The sequence below is a fragment of the Heterodontus francisci genome, chromosome 42 (assembly GCF_036365525.1).
Source record: "Heterodontus francisci isolate sHetFra1 chromosome 42, sHetFra1.hap1, whole genome shotgun sequence".
In the NCBI taxonomy this organism is placed as follows: domain Eukaryota; kingdom Metazoa; phylum Chordata; class Chondrichthyes; order Heterodontiformes; family Heterodontidae; genus Heterodontus; species Heterodontus francisci.
In genome coordinates, this window is record NC_090412.1 from 1,830,841 (window position 1) to 1,851,042 (window position 20,202).

At 45.9% G+C, this 20,202-nt stretch overlaps 1 protein-coding gene across 2 annotated transcripts in view; it reads left to right on the forward strand.

The window, feature by feature from the left end:
* Nucleotides 1–20,202, forward strand: part of LOC137355387 (glutamate receptor ionotropic, delta-1-like) — a 410,432-nt gene that overhangs the window by 71,196 nt on the left and 319,034 nt on the right. Inside the window, exons 1-2 of one of the 2 annotated variants that reach the window (XM_068020381.1) lie at nt 14,431–14,522; nt 15,244–15,449. In XM_068020381.1, coding sequence (XP_067876482.1) covers nt 15,357–15,449 — 93 coding nt within the window. In that variant the 5' untranslated portion in view covers nt 14,431–14,522; nt 15,244–15,356. Of the gene's footprint in view, nt 1–14,430; nt 14,523–15,243; nt 15,450–20,202 lie in introns of those variants that run through there. The other variant, XM_068020382.1, reaches the window with a different exon arrangement.

The window sequence follows — 20,202 nt, forward strand, 5'->3', positions numbered from 1 at the left end:
GCCCCTCCAACAGTGCAGCACTCCCTCAGTGCTGATCCTCCGACAGGACAGCGCTCCCTCAGTACTGCACTTAGGAGCATGCAGGTGGCGGAAAGCGTCATAGACAGGAGTTTTAGAGAAGTGGTTACACCCAAGGTGCAGGCAGATAGATGGATGACCGCTAGAACGGGCAGGCAGTCAGTGCAGGAATCCCCTGTGGCTATCCCCCTCTCTAACAAGTATACCGTTTTGGATGCTGTTGGGGGGGATGGCCTATCAGGGGAAAATAACAGCAGCCAGAGCAGTGGCACCACGGTTGGCACTGTTGTTCAGCAGGGAGGGACAAAGCGCAGAAGAGCAATAGTTATAGGGGACTCTACAGTCAGGGGCACAGATAGGCGCTTCTGTGGACGTGAAAGAGACTCCAGGAAGGTATGTTGCCTCCCTGGTGCCAGGGTCAAGGATGTGTCTGAACGGACAGAGGGCATTCTGAAGGGGGAGGGTGAACAGCCAGAGGTTGTGGTACACATCAGTACCAATGACATAGGCAGGAAGAGTGATGAGGTTCTGCAGGGGGAGTTTAGGGAGTTAGGTCGAAAGTTAAAAAACAGGACCTCTAGGGTTGTAATCTCTGGATTACTCCCTGTGCCACGTGCCAGTGAGGCTAGAAATAGGAAGATAGTGCAACACGTGGCTGAGCAGCTGGTGTAGAAGGGAGGGTTTCAGATATCTGGACCATTGGGCTCTCTTCAGGGACAGATGGGACCTGTACAAGAAGGACGGGTTGCATCTAAACTGGAAGGGCACTAATATCCAGGCTGCAAGGTTTGCTAGCGTCACTCGGGAGGGTTTAAACTAGTGTGGCAGGGGGGTGGGAACCAGAGCAGTAGGACAGCTAGTGAAGTAAATGAGGAGGACATAGTAAATAAGGCCAGTAGGACTAAGAGGAAGAGCAGGCAGGGAGATGTTGCTGAGCACAGCGGGACTGGTGGTCTGAAGTGCATTTGTTTCAATGCGAGAAGTATAACAGGTAAGGCAGATGAACTTAGAGCTTGGATTAGTACTTGGAACTATGATGTTGTTGCTATTAACAGAGACTTGGTTGAGGGAAGGACAGGATTGGCAGCTAAATGTTCCAGGCTTTAGAAGCTTCAGGCGGGATAGAGGGGGATGTAAAAGGGGTGGGCGAGTTGCATTACTTTTTAAGGAGAATATCAAAGCTGTACTGCGGGAGGACACCTCAGAGAGGTCATGCAGCGAGGCAATATGGGTGGAGCTCAGGAATAGGAAGGTTGCAGTCACGATGTTGGGGGTTTACTACAGGCCTCCCAACAGCCAGCGGGAGGTAGAGGAGCAGATATGTAGACAGATTTTGGAAAGATGTAAAGGTAACAGGGTTGTAGTGGTGGGTGATTTTAACTTCCCCAATTTTGACTGGGACTCACTTAGTGCTAGGGGCTTGGATGGGGCTGAATTTGTGAGGAGCATCCAGGAGGGCTTCTTGAAACAGTATGTAGATAGTCCAACTAGGGATGGGGCCATTCTGGACCTGGTATTGGGGAATGAGCCTGGCCAGGTGGTCGAAGTTTCAGTGGGGGAGCATTTCGGGAGCAGTGACCATAATTCCATAAGTTTTAAGGTACTTGTGGATAAGGATAAGAGTAGTTCTCGGGTGAAGGTGCGAAATTGGGGGAAGGCTAATTATAACAATATTAGGCAGGAACTGAAGAATTTAGATTGGGGTCGGCTGTTTGAGGGTAAATCAACATCTGACATGAGGGAGTCTTTCAAACGTCAGCTGATTAGAATCCAGGACCTTCCTGTGAGGAAGAAAGACAAGTTTGGCAAGTTTCGGGAAGCTTGGATACCACGGGATATTGTGAGCCTAGTCAAAAAGAAAAAGGAAGCATTTGTAAGGGCTGGAAGGCAAGGAACAGATGAAGCAGTAGGAAGGAACTTAAGCAAGGAGTTAGGAGGGCTAAAAGGGGTCATGAAAAGTCATTGGCAAACAGGATTAAGGAAAATCCCAAGACTTTTTATACATATATAAAGAGCAAGAGGGTAACCAGGGAAAGTATTGGCCCACTCAAGGACAGAGATGGGAATCTATGCATGGAGCCAGAGGAAATGGGTGAGGTGCTAAATGAGTACTTTGCATCAGTATTCACCAAAGAGAAGGACTTGGTGGATGATGAGCCTAGGGAAGGGAGTGCAGATAGTCTCAGTCATCTCATTATCAAAAAGGAGGAGGTGTTGGGTGTCTTGCAAAGCATTAAGGTAGATAAGTCCCCAGGGCCTGATGGGATCTACCCCAGAATACTGAGGGAGGCAAGGGAAGAAATTGCTGGGGCCTTGACGGAAATCTTTGCATCCTCATTTGCTACACGTGAGGTCCCAGAAGACTGGAGAATAGCCAATGTTGTTCCTTTGTTTAAGAAGGGTGGTAAGGATAATCCAGGAAATTATAGGCCGGAGAGCCTTACGTCAGTGGTAGGGAAACTATTAGAGAGGATTCTTCGGGACAGGATTTACTCCCATTTGGAAACAAACGAACTTATTAGCGAGAGACAGCATGGTTTTGTGAAGGGGAGGTCGTGTCTTACTAATTTGATTGAGTTTTTTGAGGAAGTGACGAAAATGATTGATGAGGGAAGGGCGGTGGATGTTGTCTATAGGGACTTTAGTAAAGCCTTTGACAAGATCCCGCATGGCAGACTGGTGCAAAAGGTGAAGTCACACGGGATCAGAGGTGAGCTGGCAAGATGGATACAGAACTGGCTCGGTCACAGAAGACAGAGGGTAACAGTGGATGGGTGTTTTTCTGAATGGAGGGATGTGACTAGTGTTGTTCCGCAGAGATCAGTGCTGGGACCTTTGCTGTTTGTAGTATATATAAATGATTTGGAGGAAAATGTAGCTGGTCTGATTAGTAAGTTTGCGGACGACACAAAGGTTGGTGGAGTTGCGGACGGTGATGAGGATTTTCAGAGGATACAGCAGGATATAGATCGGTTGGAGACTTGGGCAGAGAAATGGCAGATGGAGTTTAATCCGGACAAATGTGAGGTAATGCATTTTGGAAGGTCTAATGCAGGTGGGAGGTATACAGTAAATGGCAGAACCCTTAGGAGTATTGACAGGCAGAGAGATCTGGGCGTACAGGTCCACAGGTCACTGAAAGTGGCAACGCAGGTGGATAAGGTAGTCAAGAAGGCATACGGCATGCTTGCCTTCATCGGTCAGGGCATAGAGTATAAAAATTGGCAAGTCATGTTGCAGCTGTACAGAACCTTAGTTAGGCCACACTTAGAATATTGCATGCAATTCTGGTCGCCACACTACCAGAAGGACATGGAGGCTTTGGAGAGGGTACAGAGGAGGTTTACCAGGATGTTGCCTGGTCTGGAGGGCATTAGCTATGAGGAGAGGTTGGAAAAACTCGGATTGTTTTCTCTGGAACGACGGAGGTGGAGGGGCGGCATGATAGAGGTTTACAAAGTTATGAGCGGCATGGACAGAGTGGATAGTCAGAAGCTTTTTCCCAGGGTGGAAGAGTCGGTTACTAGGGGACATAGGTTTAAGGTGCGAGGGGCAAAGTTTAGAGGGGATGTGCGAGGCAAGTTTTTCACACAGAGGGTGGTGAGTGCCTGGAACTTGCTGCCAGGGGAGGTGGTGGAAGCAGATACGATAGTGACGTTTAAGAGACATCTTGACAAATATATGAATAGGAAGGGAATAGAGGGATATGGGCCCCGGAAGTGCAGAAGGTGTTAGTTTAGGCAGGCATCAAGATCGGCGCAGGCTTGGAGTGCCGAATGGCCTGTTCCTGTGCTGTACTGTTCTTTGTTCTTTGTACTGACCCTCCGGCAGTGCAGCGCTCCCTCAGTACTGACCCTCCGACAGTGCAGCACTACCTTAGTACTGACCCTCCGACAATGCAGTGCTCCATCAGTATTTAGTCTCCGACAGTGCAGCACTCCCTCAGTACTGACCCTCTGGCAGTGCAGCGCTCCCTCAGTGCTGACCCTCCAACTGTGCAGCACTCCCTCAGTACTGACCCTCCGACATTACAGCACTTCCCCAGTACTGACACTCCAACAGTGCAGCACTTCCTCAGTGCTGACCCTCCAACTGTGCAGCACTCCCTCAGTACTGACCCTCCGGCAGTGCAGCGCTCCCTCAGTGCTGACCCTCCAACTGTGCAGCACTCCCTCAGTACTGACCCTCCGACATTACAGCACTTCCCCAGTACTGACACTCCAACAGTGCAGCACTTCCTCAGTGCTGCACTCGTGTCAGCCTTGATTATGGGCTCAAGCATGGGTCTTGAACCGATGACTTCTGATTCGGTGGTAACTGTGATGTTCCCTGAGCCAAGCTATTAGGGCACTCTAAAACAATAGGAGAAGGTCATTTGGCTTGTGGATCATGGAGGAGAATAGATTTAATAAGTGAATTGTAAAAAACATTATGATGTGTTTTTGAGGAAAAACATGTAAATTGACACGAATGGTATAAGTTAGGACTACTACTAATAATTTTAACTGCAGTCGGAGCTGTGTCACAAAATACGTAGTGCAATATATGGAGGATGATTGGAGAGGACAGTACTTTGACTCCTCACTGTCACTGGATCAGGATCCTGGAACTCCCTTCCTAACAGCACTGTGGGTGTACCTACACCACATGGACTGCAGCGGTTCAAGAAGGCAGCTCACCACCACCTTCTCAAGGGCAATTAGGGATGGGCAATAATTGCTGCCTTTCCAATGATGCTTACATCCCAAGAAAGAATTTAAAAATTGTGAAATGATATCTTTAATCCTCCCTTTGAAAAGTACATATACATTTATCTGTGTACAAAAACTTCCTGTTCACAAACTTTACTTCATGCTAGTCATGAATTTTGTTCCTGTTTTCTGTCACCAGTTAGCACTGTAAATTATTTTCTTGTGTGCAGTTGCAGTTTCTGTACACTATGGATCAAGTTTCATTCAGCCCCTTGAACCTGAAGCTGTCAATTAGATTATAGCTGATCTGTTTCTTAACTCCATCTGCCCACCTTGCTTCCATATCCCTTAACACCCTTGCCTAACAAAAAATTATCTGCCTCAGTTGAAATTTTCAATTGGCCCCCAGCCTCAACAGCTTTATGGGGGAGAAAGTTCTATATTTCTGATACCCTTTGTGGGAAGAAATGCTTACTGATGTCACTCATGGATGGTCTACCTCTAATTTTAAGGTTACACCCCCTTGTTCTGGACTTTTCCACCAGAAGAAATAGTTTCTCTTCAACCTACCCCATCAAATCTTGTAATCATCTTCAACACCTCATTCAGATCAACCCTTAATCTGCTACATTGATGTGAATACAAGCCGATTCTATTCTGTGCAACCTTTCCTCATAATTTAACCCTTTTAGTCCCAGCATCATTCTGGTGAATCTGCGCTGCAGCCTCCCCAAGGCCAATATATCTTTCCTGAACTGCAGTGCCCAGAATTAAACAGTTATTTCAGATGGAATATAACCAGTTTATACAATTGTAGCAGAACTCCCATCCCTCACCATGTAGAAAGTACCTGATCTACTTTTCCTCGGTCCAAAGTGGCTGAACTTGCACTTGCCCACATTGAACTTCATCTACCACAGTTTTGACCACTCAAATAATCTATTAATGTCCCTTGAAACTTACTGCTCTCATCTAGACTTGTTACTGTGCCACCTAACTTAGTGTCACCAGCAAACAAGGCCTGCTATTCTTTCATACATCATTTACTAATTTAGTAAAAAGCTGAGTACATCGTTATTGTCCCTACTTTGTGACTCTCACCTTCAAACCTATTCCTTGCCTCTGACAAAATGTTGCCCTCAATTCCACGCACCTCAGTTTTTCCTAACTGTCTCTCGTGTGGAACCTTATCAAATTCCTTTTGGAAGTCCCTGTAAATAACGTACATGGATATTCCCTTATCTACCATGCTACTGACCTCCTCAAAAAATTAAACTGGGCTAGTTCGACAAGACTTCTAGAAATCACCGAATTGCCTGGGGACAGGCGAAAGGCAGATGTTACTCCTAGTTTTAAAACGGTCACAAAAGTGAGTGAATGGTCAATCTTTGAAACAGTTTTAAATTCTGACCTGCTGGGCCAGCACCAATTCACCATCCATCTGTTGGACTGGGAGCTGGTTAAACCATCTTTGAACTGCCTAATGCAGCTCACACAACTGACAGAGCATGCTGTTAAATCAGTCAGCATAAACCAGTGAAAGGGAGATTTTATCTCCACAGTCAGTGCAGTGTCGAAGGGAATAGCTGGGTACATGTGTAATGCAGATCAAAGATGCATGCATCCAAAAAACAATATAAGCTTTCATTTAAATATAAAATTGTTTAATGAAAGGGTGCATCCGCAGGTCGCTGTTGTGAGTACCAGTGTCTCAAGAATTCGACTTGGTTTTTTGCGTGCACATGAAGGTTTAAAGATTGGATCAATAGCCAAGTCACAGACGTCCTACAGTCTAACCTTAGAATCATAGAAAGCTTTGCACAGGAGGCCATTTGGCCCATCTTTCCTGTGGCTGTGCTGATGCTAACTCCATACGACAGCTATCTCAATCCTTTTCATACCCTCCTCAGTTATACTTGCATGGCACAACACATAAGTCTCAGTCGTGGCTCAGTTGGTAGCACTTTCAGCTCAGAGTCAGTAGACTGTGAGATCAAGTCTTACTAAAGATATGTGCACTGTAAGCTGATATTTGCATTCCAGTTTTAACACTGGGCCACTTTCTGGCAGATGAGCAGCAATTTAAGTTAAAGACTCACCTGCTGCTCCAGAAACCAGGGGTATTTTAACTCTTGGGTCTCATGTAACACCCAGCGGCCAAATACCAAACCGTTCCATGCGGTAAGTGACAGAAAATCCGGCACAATCCAGAGACCGCTTCACAGGACTCCCACAATTGTGAGCAGAGTGGGACAAGTTCACAGCAGAGAAACACAGGGCAGCACAGTGGCGCAGTGGTTAGCACTGCAGCCTCACAGCTCCAGCGACCCGGGTTCAATTCTGGGTACTGCCTGTGCGGAGTTTGCAAGTTCTCCCTGTGACCGCGTGGGTTTTCGCCGGGTGCTCTGGTTTCCTCCCACAGCCAAAGACTTGCAGTTTGATAGATAAATTGGTCATTGTAAATTGCCCCTAGTGTAGGTAGGTGGTAGGAGAATGGTGGGAATATGGGATTAATTTAGGATTAGTATAAGTGGGTGGTTGTTGGTTGGCACAGACTCAGTGGGCCGAAGGGCCTGTTTCAGTGCTGTATCTCTAAATAAATAAACATAAAGGATTTCAATGACTGAATATTAATCTCTATATTGTCTTAACCTATACATACAAAGACTACACATAGGAGTTAGCATTAGGACAACTTGTACAGTATATTTAATGTAGCAATAGGAGCGATGGGGATAATGAGTAGGACAGGATGTAGTCAGAGGAGCTGTGATCAAATTCACGTTTGTGTTGGGTCAATCTCAGTGACTGGTTAGGAGGGCATTGAAAACGTCAAGGTGTGAATGAGGGTTTCACCAATCCTGGGGGTGAGTAGTGATGGAGAGGAGGGTACAACATAGTTATATGCCTGATTTTTGTCTTTTATCCAATCTGCTGATTACTGCTGTAGATTATTTTCCAGCACATATGTTCAGACGACAGTTTGCATCTATAACCTGAAGGGTTCTTTTCACAGTGTTAGAGAGACTGATTCAGATACGCCTTCACATAATGAGGTTAATCAACATCAAAATTCTCTTCATCCTAAAATATTGAATATCACCATTGTCACAAGAGTAGATAACCCTGACCTTGACAATGTATAATCCTCTCAGAAACAAGTGCAGCTTTCCTCCCATTCCAACCCATTATTGACATGTAAGTGCAAACAACAGAGCCCGTACTAATCCCTTTCTTATTCCAAACTGGGTTAATGTTCTGTGACCTCAGAATGCGGTTAAATAACACACATGAAATCTGTTGGCTCTTAACAGGAATAATGTTTCATGAGTCTGTGCTCCAGCCTTGCATCGCTGCAGTTACTTCGTGCAATTTCATCACAGAAAATTAACACCCTCTCTCATTGCCAAAACATAGTGATGATACTTCAGTCATGCACACAATTTAATTACATCCTTTTCCTATTTGTACAGCAATGTACCACAACCCTAGTTACACCACATAAACCAAAATGATTCCTTAAAGGAAAGGGAAAATTGGAAGCCCAGTCTGCTGAGCCCCTTCCATATCTTAGATAGATACAGAAGCAGAATTTCACACAAGCCTGGTGACAGGCCTCCTGACCACATCCTTGGTGCAGGGAACAATGTTTGGAAACAGGAATCCCGCTCTTCTCCCAATTGAGGCTGATTAAACTAGTTCAAAAGCTCATTTAGTACTTGTTGAAGGGGGAGGGTGGGATATCTAAAGGCACAAATGGGTTTTAGAAGCTGTCAGTTTCTGAACAGCTGAGGGAAGATGGGTATTGTGGGAACCAGTCAAGGCTGCCCTAGGTCATCACCTCAGCCCCATAGAGTGTCAGTGGGACAAAGGGGGACTCAGCACCTGGTAAATAGGTGCCCTTGGGAGGTGGCAGGAAGAGTGGGCACTCTGCTCGGGCATTGAAAGGGCCATTAAGCCCCTGGCATTGTGGGGACAGAAGAGGAGGGAACAAGGCTGCCAATCACAATAAGACAGCCACCTCTCTAAAAGGAAGGCTGCAGCTGGCATTGGGGGCACAACTATCAGATGTTCGGCCCAGTGGTGATGAGGGGCAACACCCTCCGCAGGACGGGCAAAACCCTGGGCATCAGGAGGGTACGGGAGAGGAAAGAGGGGCAGGAAGGTAACGGAGGTCATACCCTCCACACGGGATCTACCGGAAAAGATGGAGCTACCTTGAGACGACCGAGACCCAGTGCCACAGGAGACTGAAACTCTCCAGGCAGATGGTCACTGACATCTATACCCCTGTCGCTGAAGACCTCGCACCTCACAGCACTGGTCACTGGCCCTTCCAGTAGCCGTCAAAGTCACAGTGGCCTTGAACGTTCTGGCTCCTTCCAGCTGCAGGCCTTGATGGCATCTCGAAAACAGCTGCACACTATTGCATCTCGTTGGTCAACGAGGCCTTTTTTTGCCAGAGCTGGACAGTACATTCATTTGACGACAGACACGGCCTTGCAGGGACAGAGGGCATTGGGTTCCGCCTCCATTGCTGATTCCCCAGGTGCAGGGCTTCATCAATTGCACCCATGTGGCCATCAAAGCACCAAGTGGCCAGCCAGTGAGATCCATCAACAGGAAGGACTTTTACTCCCTCAATGTCCAACTGATCTGTGAGCACAAGAAGAACTTCTATCACCAAAACTGAACTGGAGTAGCCACATAAATGCTGTGGCTCCAAGAGCGGGTCAGAGGCTGGGAATTCTGCGGCGTAACTCACCTCCTGACTCCCCAATGCCTGTCCACCATCTACAAGGCACAGGTCAGGAGTGTGATGGAATACTCTCCACTTGCCTGGATGGGTGCAGCTCCAACAACACTCAAGAAGCTCCAGGACAAAGCAGCCCGCTTGATTGGCATCCCATCCACCACCTTCAACGTTTACTTCCTTCACGGACACGCAGTGGCAGCAGTGTGTACCATCTACAAGATGCACTGCAGCAACTCACCAAGGTTCCTTCCACAGTACCTTCCAAACCCACGACCTCTACCACCAGAAGGACAAGAGCAGCAGATTTTTTTTTTTACTCATTCATGGGATGTGAGCGTCGCTGGCCAGGCCAGCATTTATTGCCCATCCCCAATTGCCCTTGAGAAGGTGGTGGTGAGCTGCCTTCTTGAACCGCCGCACTCCATGTGGGATAGGTACACCCACAGCGCTATTGACTTCGTAGCGGTTAGATACAACTGAGTGGCTTGCTAGGCCATTTCGGAGGGCATGTAAGAGTCAACCACATTGCTGTGGATCTGGAGTCACATGTAGGCCAGACCAGGTAAGGACAGCAGATTTCATTCCCTAAAGGACATTAGTGAACCAGATGCGTTTTTTACAACAATCGACAATGGTTTCATGGCCATCATTAGACTAGCTTTTTAATTCCAGATTTATTAATTGAATTCAAATTCCATCTTCTGCTGTGGTGGGATTTGAACCCTGTCCCCAGAGCAATACCCTGGGTCTCTGGGTTACTAGTCCAGTGACAATACCACTATGCCATCACCTCCCCTACCCAGATGGGAACACAACCACCTGCAAGTTCCCCTTCAAGTCACACACCATCCTGACTTGGAACTATATCGCCGCCGTTCCTTCATTGTTGCTGGGTCAAAATCCTGGAACACCCTTCGCCAACAGTGCTGTTGGCGTACCTACGCACCAAGAACTGCAGCGGCTCAAGAAGGCAGCTCACCACCAACTTCTCAAGGGCAATTAGGGATGGGCAATAAATTCTGGTGTAGCCAGCGATGCCCACATCCCACAAGTGAATTTTAAAAATGCGTGTGCTCGCTTTCCTGGCAACTGCCATGACTCTTTCATCCTCTGGAAGTCCAGGCATCCTCAGATCTTCACTCCAATCCCCAAAGTGCGTGAATGGATCCTAGGAGACAAGGGAGATACCTTGAAGAGATGGCTATTGACCTCTCTACAGGAACCCCAGACAGAGGCACAGAAACGATACAACCATACCACCTGTTCAGTTGGACAACCAATGAGCAGGCCAATGGGCTTCTGAAGTTGTGATTCCAGTGGTCATACTGGTCGGGTGGTGCCCTCCAATACCCTCCTGCAAGGACCTGATTACAGCCTTGGTTCAAACATGGACAAAAGGGCTGAACTCAAGAGGTGAGGTGAGAGTGACTGCCCTTGACATCAAGGCAGCATTTGACCAAGTATGGCATCAAGGAGCCCTAGCAAAACTGAGGTCAATGGAAATCAGGGGGAAAACCCTCCGCTGGCTGGAGTCATACTTAGCGCAAAGGAAGATGGTTGTGGTTGTTGGAAGTCAATCATCTGAGCTCCAGGACATCACTGCAGGAGTTCCTCAGGGTAGTATCCTCGGCCCAACCATCTTCAGCTGCTTCATCAATGACCTTCCTTCAATCATAAAGTCAGAAGTGGGGATGTTCGCTGATGATTGCACAGTGTTCAGCACCATTCGTGACTCCTCAGATACTGAAGCGGTCCGTGTAAAAATGCAGCAAGACCTAGACAATATCCAGGCTTGGGCTGATAAGTGGCAAGTAACATTCACGCCACACAAGTGCCAGACAATGACCATCTCCAACAAGAGAGAATCTAACCATTTCCCCTTGACATTCAACAGCATTACCATTGCTGAATCCCCCACTATCAACATCCTAGGGGCTACCATTGACCAGAGACTGAACTGGAGTAGCCATATAAATACCATGGCTACAAGAGCAGGTCAGAGGCTAGGCATCCTGCGGCGAGTAACTCACCTCCTGACTCCCCAAAGCCTGTCCACCATCTACAAGGCACAAGTCAGGAGTGTGATGGAATACTCTCTACTTGCCTGGATGGGTGCAGCTCTAACAGCACTCAAGAAGCTTGACACCATCCAGGACAAAGCAGCCCGCTTGATTGGCACCCCATCTACAAACATTCACTCCCTCCACCACCGACGCACAGTGGCAGCAGTGTGTACCATCTACAAGATGCAATGCAGCAAGGCTGCTTAGACAGCACCTTCCAAACCTGCAACCTCTACCAACTAGAAGGACAAGGGCAGTAAATACATGGGAACACCACCACCTGCAAGTTCCCCTCCAAGTCACACACCATCCTGACTTGGAACTATATCGCCGTTCCTTCACTGTCGCTGGGTCAAAATCCTGGAACTCCCTTCCTAACAGCACAGTGGGTGTACCTACTCCAAATGGACTGCAGCGGTTCAAGAAGGCAGCTCACCACCACCTTCTCAAGGGCAATTAGGGATGGGCAATAAATGCTGGCCTGGCCAGTGACGCCCACATCCCATGAATGAATTAAAAAAAACAGAGAGTAGGAATAAATGGGTAATTTTCATGTTGGCAGGCTGTGACTAGTGGGGTACCTCAGGGATCAGTGCTTGGGCCCCAGCTGTTCAAAATATATATCAATGATTTGGATATGGGGACCAAATGCAGTATTTCCAATTTTGCGGATGTCACAAAACTAGGTGGGAATGTGTGTTGTGAGGAAGATGCAAAGCGGCTTCAAGGGGATTTGGACAGACTTAGTGAGTGGGCAAGAATGTGGCAGATGGATTATTATCTGGAAAACTGTGAGGTTATCTACTTTGGAATAGATGAATAGATGTGCAGAGTATTTCTTTAATGGTAAGAGATTAGAAAGTATAGATGTACAAAGGGACCTGGGTGTCCTTGTCAATAAGTCACTGAAAGCTAACATGCAGGTGCAGCAAGCAATTAGGAAGGCTAATGTTATGTTAGCCTTTATCGCAAGAGGATTTGAGTACAGGAGTAGTGAAGTCTTGCTTCAATTGTATAGAACCTTGGTTAGACTGCACCTGGAGTCGTGTGTGCAGTTTTGGTCCCCTTACCTTCGGAAGGATATTATTGCCATAGAGGGAGTGCAACGAAGGTTCACCAGACTTGTTCCCGGGATGGCGGGACTGTCCTATGAAGAGAGATTGGGTAAACTGGGCTTGTATTCTCTAGAGTTTCAAAGAATGAGAGGTGATCTCATTGAAACCTGGAAAAGACTTAAATGGATAAACAGGGTAGAGGCAGCTAAGATGCTTCCCCTGTTTGGGGAGTCCAGAACCAGGGGACACAATTTCAAAATAAGGGGGAAGCCACTTAGGACAGAGATGAGGAGAAATTTCTTTACTCAGGGTTGTGAATCTTTGGAATTCTCTATCCCAGAGGGTTCTGGAAGTTCAGTCATTGAGTCTGTTTAAAGCAGAGATTGACAGGTTTCTAAATCCAATGACATAAAGGGATATGGGGATAGTGTGGGAAAAAGGCATTGAAGTGGATGATCAGCCATGATCATATTGAATGGCGGGGCAGGCTCGATGGGCTGAATGGCCTACTCCTGCTCCTATGTTCCTGTATATTTCCTGAATCTTCTGTTTTATTTAGAAGCCAAAGCAGATAATAACTTGAGCCGAGGTCTGGAAGAATCAGCTGAACTGAACCACTCCAGCACTCTTGATAAAATATTGACGTGTTTAAGCCACTTCACTCTTTACTGTGGGGAGTCTCCAAATATCCAGGTCACGCATTGCAGCAGTTAGAAAGTTAACAATTCCCATATATTATGTAATATATGAGCAAATGATTCACACAGTGCAACTGGAGTAAGAAAGGAACATTGGTCTAATGAGCTGATTACTGTGCAGAAGGACATGTTACAGAAACTGAACACTTGGAACATCTCAAACTAAACTGCTGTTGTATAAACTTTGTGTAACCCAGTGGGTGTTGTGGTGTGACTCAAATTCCTGAATATCTATGAATGAATTCCTGCAAGTGGTTCAGGAACTGTGGAGCTTTTAAAACGCATCACTGAATACATAGCATTGTACCCGCACACATGGGGAACTTTCCAATTAGCAAAGTTCACGCACAATGCATTTTTCTACATTTCTGCCCGTGTTAGATCTTAACACATTTCAAATTAATTTAAAAGTATTAATAGTGCATCTTGTATTGAGGTGAATCTCCTCTGATTATTTTAATAAAGGTGTTCAGATGTCCAAACATTAGTGGTGGAATGCTGCCAGCTGGTCAAATGACACAGCTGCACAAAGCACTCTGATTTCAGTATAGCAGGAACCAAAGGGGCAAACCTCAGTCAAATGTCCCCAGAGAAACCCAGGAATGTTATCAATCTATACACGCTGCTGAAAAGAGAGAAAATTAGGGAATGTGTCTGATGCTGTTGCACTTTCAGAGTAAAGATAGTTTAAATCTCTGTGGTCCTGGTATCTTTATCGGTTCTTGTTTGTGTTATATTAAGTTTGGCTTTCATCCTTTCTCAAGAAGCCACTTTTTCTAATTGACTAGCTCAGTTTAAATATATGTGTCAATTACAGAGCGAGCCTAATTTAAAGCTAGCTCGACTGACCTTCATAAATTGATAATGAATGTTATAGGCAAAAGCTACTTGCAAGCTACAGGAAGCAGTGTGCAGTGATGGGAGGTTTTTCATTCCAACAATGATGCCTCGTCCCTCAAGGAAACATTTAAAATGAATCATTTTACAGTCGACTGTCTTTGAAACATGTTGGTCCTTTTTAATAGAGACTGCAGACTGGCCAAGCACTGTTGAAAGAGATGATATTTTGGAATCAATAGGAGGATTCGCAAGAAATATAAAAAGAAAAGTACAATTGACAATGGGCGAGTATTGGCATTTCTGGTGTAAAGGCATCCTGTGGCTGACCAAAGGAACGCAAAAATCTTAATAACCAGCCAGACTTAAACCTCTTCAACATTTCACCTGGATTCCATGAAGAGGTGCACTTTGGACTTTCCATATACATCTCCCTGTCTCTCTTTTTTCTTTATGTACCTCTCTCGGTCTCTTTGTATTTCTCTGTCCACTGGAATTTCTTTCTCCCTTCCTTCCTTCCTTCCTTCCTTCCTTCCTTCCTTCCTTCCTTCCTTCCTTCCTTCCTTCCTTCCTTCCCTTCCCTTCCCTTCCCTTCCCTTCCCTTCCCCTCCCTTCCCTTTCTTTCCCTCCCTCCCTTCTTTCCCTCCCTTCCTTCTTTCCCTCCCTTCCCTCCCTCCCCCCCTCCCTTCCCTCCCTTCTCAGATTGTCCATGGTGTTGCTCACGTTCCAGTGAGAGAGTGAGCTCAAACTATCTCCACTGAGTCCAATCAAGTAGCCACTTCAGGAGGAGAACTAGCAAACTCTGTGGAGCAACTGATTGGTCTGCCGAGCTCCATCCTCACGTGATACATTGTAGAAAGCAAACCTAAATAGAAAGCATTGCTAGCTGATGGCTGTGTAAATGCTGGAGTAAACAGAAAGGTTGAAATACAAACTTTTCATGAATTAGGCTGGTTGGGAAGCTACCAAGATACAAAGCCAAGGGCCGTGGTCAAGATCACACATTCAGATACCAGAGACTGTGTGTTGGCCCAGGCACAGTCCATGCATTTTTATTTATGACTCATGTAAAAAGCGAGTTTTTAATTTTAATCTCAACAACTTCTCTTGTAATTGTGTTGCCAGATATTCGAGGGTTGCAAGGGTTCCTGGACCAAGCCTCTCGTCAGGGGTTAGATGTGTCTCTGCAGAGAATCGACCAGAATATCAGTCGGATCTTTGCCAGCCTCTTCACCACAATGAAAACTGAGGAGCTGAATCGTTACCGGGACACCCTGCGTCGGGCCATTCTTTTGTTGAGCCCACGAGGAGCTCAGACATTCATCAATGAGGTCAGTGATTAACACAACTCAAAGATGAATCCAGTGGCAAGAGAGTTGAAGAGGGCAAATGTATGTAGGTGTCAAGACAGTCAGAACTGTATGAGTTCCTAATTTTAAAGATTCTATTCCTCCTCTTAATCTTGTGCTCAAAGTCTCACTATTTTTATGATGCAAGTAATTGTCAAATGTGAAATTTGAAGCTTTCTAAAAGTAAACAAAACAGTCAACCTATCAGTGACATCACCTTCCTGGAGGTCAGGCCTTTGCTCTGTAGGTAATAGTTTCAAAGGTGTCAACTTCTGGAGTGTTTCTGTCTTAATATTTCACAGAGAGCGTACTATTTCCATATGTTATTTAACACATGAAAATTATAAAAGTTATTATAAAGCTGGGTGTTGTCAGTGTGTTTTTGGATGACGTTTCTGAGGGAAAACGTATCGATGAGAAATAGGAGGGGTCCAAGGATTGACTGTTGGGGTGCACCAGAGGTAATAGTGTGGGAGTGAGAAGAGAAGCCCTCACAGGTGATTCTCGGGCAATGATAAGAATGGAAACAGGTGAGGGCAGTCCCAACCAGCTGGATGATGACATGAGAGGTGTTGGAGGACGATTGTGTGGTGAACCGTGTCAAAGACTGTAGACAGACCGAGAAGGATGAGGAGGACTAGCTTACCAAGTTCACAATCATGTAGGATGTCATTCATAACGTTGATTTGGGCTGTTTAAGTACTGTGACAGAGCAGAAATCTGATTGCAGCGGTTCAAACATGGAGTTTCAAGAAAGATTGCCACAGATTTGGGAAACAACAACACGTTTAAAGACTTTAGAGAGGAAAGGAAGGTTGGATATGGGGCATCTAATTACAGTCAGAATGATTTTTTGGAAGTAATTCTTAGTATATAGGCATTGCCAGTAAGGTCGCCATTTATTGTCCAACCCTACTTGCACTTGAGGAGGTGCTTGTGGACTTCTTGAACCACTGCGGTTCGTGTGGTGTAGGTCCACCCACAGTGCTTGTGTAGTGAGTTCCAGGATTTTGATCCAGTGACGATGAAGTGATATATTTCCACGTCAGGATGGTATGTGACTTGGAGTTCGTGGTCTTCCCGTGCGCCTACTATCCTTGTCCTATGTTATGAAGATCAACAGTTTGGGAGGTGCTGTCGAAGAAGCCTTGGCAAGTTGTCGTATTGGATCTTGTAGATGGTACACACTGCTGCAGTGGTGGAGGGAGTGAATGTTTAAGGTAGTGGATGCAGTGCCGATCAAGCCGGCTGTTTGTCCTGGATGGTGTCGAGCTTCTTGAGTGTTGTTGGAGCTGCATCCATTCAGGCAATTTGGAGAGTATTCCATCACACTCCTGACTTGTGCCTTGAATGAGGTGGAGAGATGTTGGTGAGTCAGGAGATGAGCCACTCACCACAGAATATCCAGCCTCAGTCCTGCTGTTTTAGCCACAAGTATTAATGTGGCTGGTCCAGTTGAGTTTCTGGTCAATGGTGACCCCCAGGATGTTGATGGTGGGGGATTCAATGGTGGTAATGACATTGAATGTCAAGGGGATATGGTTAGACTTCCTCTGTCATTGGAGATGGTCATTGCCTGGCACTCGTGTGGTGTGAATGTTACTTGCCACTTATCAGCCCAAGCCTGAATGATGTCCAGATCTTGCTGCATGTGGGCATGGACTGCTTCAGTATCTGAGAATTTGCAAATAGAATTGAACACTCTGCACTCATCAGCGAACATCCCCATTTCTGAACTTATGATGGAGGGAAGATCACATTGATGAAGTAGCTGGAGATGGTTGGTCCTAGGACACTACCCTGAGGAACTCCTGCAGTGATATCCTGGGGTTGAGATGAAAGGCATCCAACAACCACAACCATCTTCCTTTGTACTAGTTTTGGCTCCAGCTAGTGGAGAGTTTTGCCCCTGATTCCCATTGATTTCAACTTTACTAGGGCTCCTTGATCTCACACTCAAGTCAAATGCTGCTTTGATGTAAAGGACAGTCACTTCCACATCACCTCATCTCTGGAACTCAATTCTTCTGTCCATGTTTGGATCAAGGCTATAATTAGCTATAATCAGGAGCTGAGTGGTCCTGGCAGAACCCAAACTGAACATCAGTGAGCAGGTTATTGGTGAGTAAGTGCCGCTTGATAGCATTGTCGATGACACCTTCCATCACTTTGCTGATGATTAAAAGTAGTCTGATGGGGTGGTAATTGGCCAGATTGGATTTTTCCTGCAATTTTTCACTTTATCAGGTAGATGCCAGTGTTGTAAGTTTACTGGAACAGCTAGGTTAGAGGTGTGGCTGGTTCTTCATCATTACAGCTGAGGTGCTGTTGAGGCCCATAGTCTTTGATGTATCCATTGCACTCAGCCATTTATTGATTTCATGTGGAGTGCATCAAATTGGCTGAAGACTGGCTTCTGTGATGATGGGAACTTCAGTAGGAAGCTGAGATGGCTCAGCCACCCAGCTCTTTTGGTTGGTTGCAAATGCTTCATCCTTGTCTTGCACTTGTGTGCTATGCTGTACCATCATTGAGGTTGGGGATGTTTGTGGAGCCTCCTCTTCCCAGTAGTTGTTGAATTGTCCACCCACAATCATGATGTGATGTGGCAGGACTGCAGAGTTTATATTTGATCCATTGGTTGTGGGATCACTTAGCTCTGTCTATAGTATGCTCCTTTTGTTGTTTATCATGCATGTAGTCCTATGTTGTAGCTTCATCAGATTGGCATCTGATTTTTAGGTTTTCCTGATGCTGCTCCTGGCATGCTCTGCTACACTCTTCATTGAGCCATGGTTGGGCCTCTGGCTTGATAGTAGTGGTAGAGTGAGAAATATCACAGAATTGTTACAGTGCCGAAGGAGGCCATTCGATCTGTCATGTCTGCACTGGCTCTCCGAAAGGGCAATTCCCTCAGTTACGTCCCCCTGACTTCTCTCCATAACCCTGCACATTCTTCCTTTTCATATAACTGTCGAATTCCCTTTTGAATGCTTCAATTGAACCTGCCTTCACCACGTTCTCAGGCAGCGCATTCCAGACCTTAACCACTCGCTGTGTGAAAAAGTTTTTCCTCATGTCACTTTTGCTTCTTTTACCAAATAATTTAAATCTGTGCCCTCTCGTTCTCGATCCTTTCACGAGTGGGAACAGTTTCTCTCTATCTACTCTGTTCAGACCCCTCGTGATTTTGAACACCTCTATCAAATCACCTCTCAACCTTCTCTTCTGCAAGGAAACAGTTCTAACTTCTCCAGTCTATCTTCATAACTGAAATTCCTCATCGCTGGAACCATTCTCGTGAATCTCTTCTGTACTCTCTCCAATGCCCTCACGACTTTCCTAAAGTGTGGTTCCCAGAACTGGATGCAATACTCCAGCTGAGACTGAACTAGTGTCTTATATAAGTTCAAAATAACCTCCTTGCTCTTGTACGCTCTGCCCCTATTAATAAAGTCCAGCATACTGTATGTTTTATTAACCACTCTCTCAACTTGTCTTGCCACCTTCAGTGACTTATGCCCATTTACACCCAGGTCCCTCTGCTCCTGCACCCCCTTTAGAATTGTACCCTTTATTCTATATTGTCTCTCCATGTTCTTCCTACCAAAATGAATCACTTCACATTTCTCTGCATTGAACTTCATCTGCCACCTGTCTGCCCATTCCACCAACTTTTTTAAAAATTCATTCATGGGATGTGGGCGTCATTGGCCAGGCCAGCATTTATTGCCCATCGCTAATTGCCCTTGAGAAGGTGGTGGTGAGCTGCCTTCTTGAACTACTGTAGTCCATGTGGGGTAGGGGGTACACCAACAGTGCTGTTAGGAAGGGAGTTTTTCATTCCTTTTTATTGACTTTGTAGCGGTTAGATACAACTGAGTGGCTTGCTAGGCCATTTCAGAGGGCATGTAAGAGTCAACCACATTGCTGTGGGTCTGGAGTCACATGTAGGCCAGACCAGGTAAGGACAGCAGATTTCCTCATGCCCCTCAGAGCAATACGTGGGTGGCTGGGTTACTAGTCCAGTGACAATACCAGTACGCCACCGCCTCCCCAAGTCTGTGGGACAGCTCTCCCAGCTTTGGCACAAGTCCCCAGAAGTTAGTGAGGAGAACTTTGCCGGATCGACTGGGCTGGGTGTTCCTTTGTTACATCTGAATCCAGTGCTTAGGTCAATGCCAGGTGGTACATCCGATCTTATTCTTACTAAAGTTATTTATAGTGATTTTGATACAACTGAGTGGCTTGCGAGGCCATTTCAGAGGACATTTAAGAGTCAACCACATTGCTATAGGTCTGGATTCACATGAAGGCCAGACTGGTTAAGGATGGTAGCTTTCCTTCCCTAAAGGGCATTAGTGAACCTGATGGGTTTTTAAAATGTCCATATCTGTTGCTGTGTCAGTTCAGTTAACGATTGCTGTATCTCTCATTTTAGTCTGATTGTCTCTGAACACAGTTAGTATTGATTGTTGTGTTTCTCAGTCCAGTCAGGTTGATATCAGGTTAATTTTGTATCTTTCAATCCAGTCAGACAGAAAGCTTGTCACTGCAATTGGATTGGTTAATGTGTCTCAATCCAGTCAGACTATTTTACTGTGTTTGATGTGCGATGATTGTGGGGTCTAAGTCAAAAGGTTTATTTTCAGTCACTGCCCACAGCTGGATATTTGGAATGTCACTGGGGGAAAGATTTGTTTGGCTGATTGTTGGGCGTGATTGGGTCAGGGCT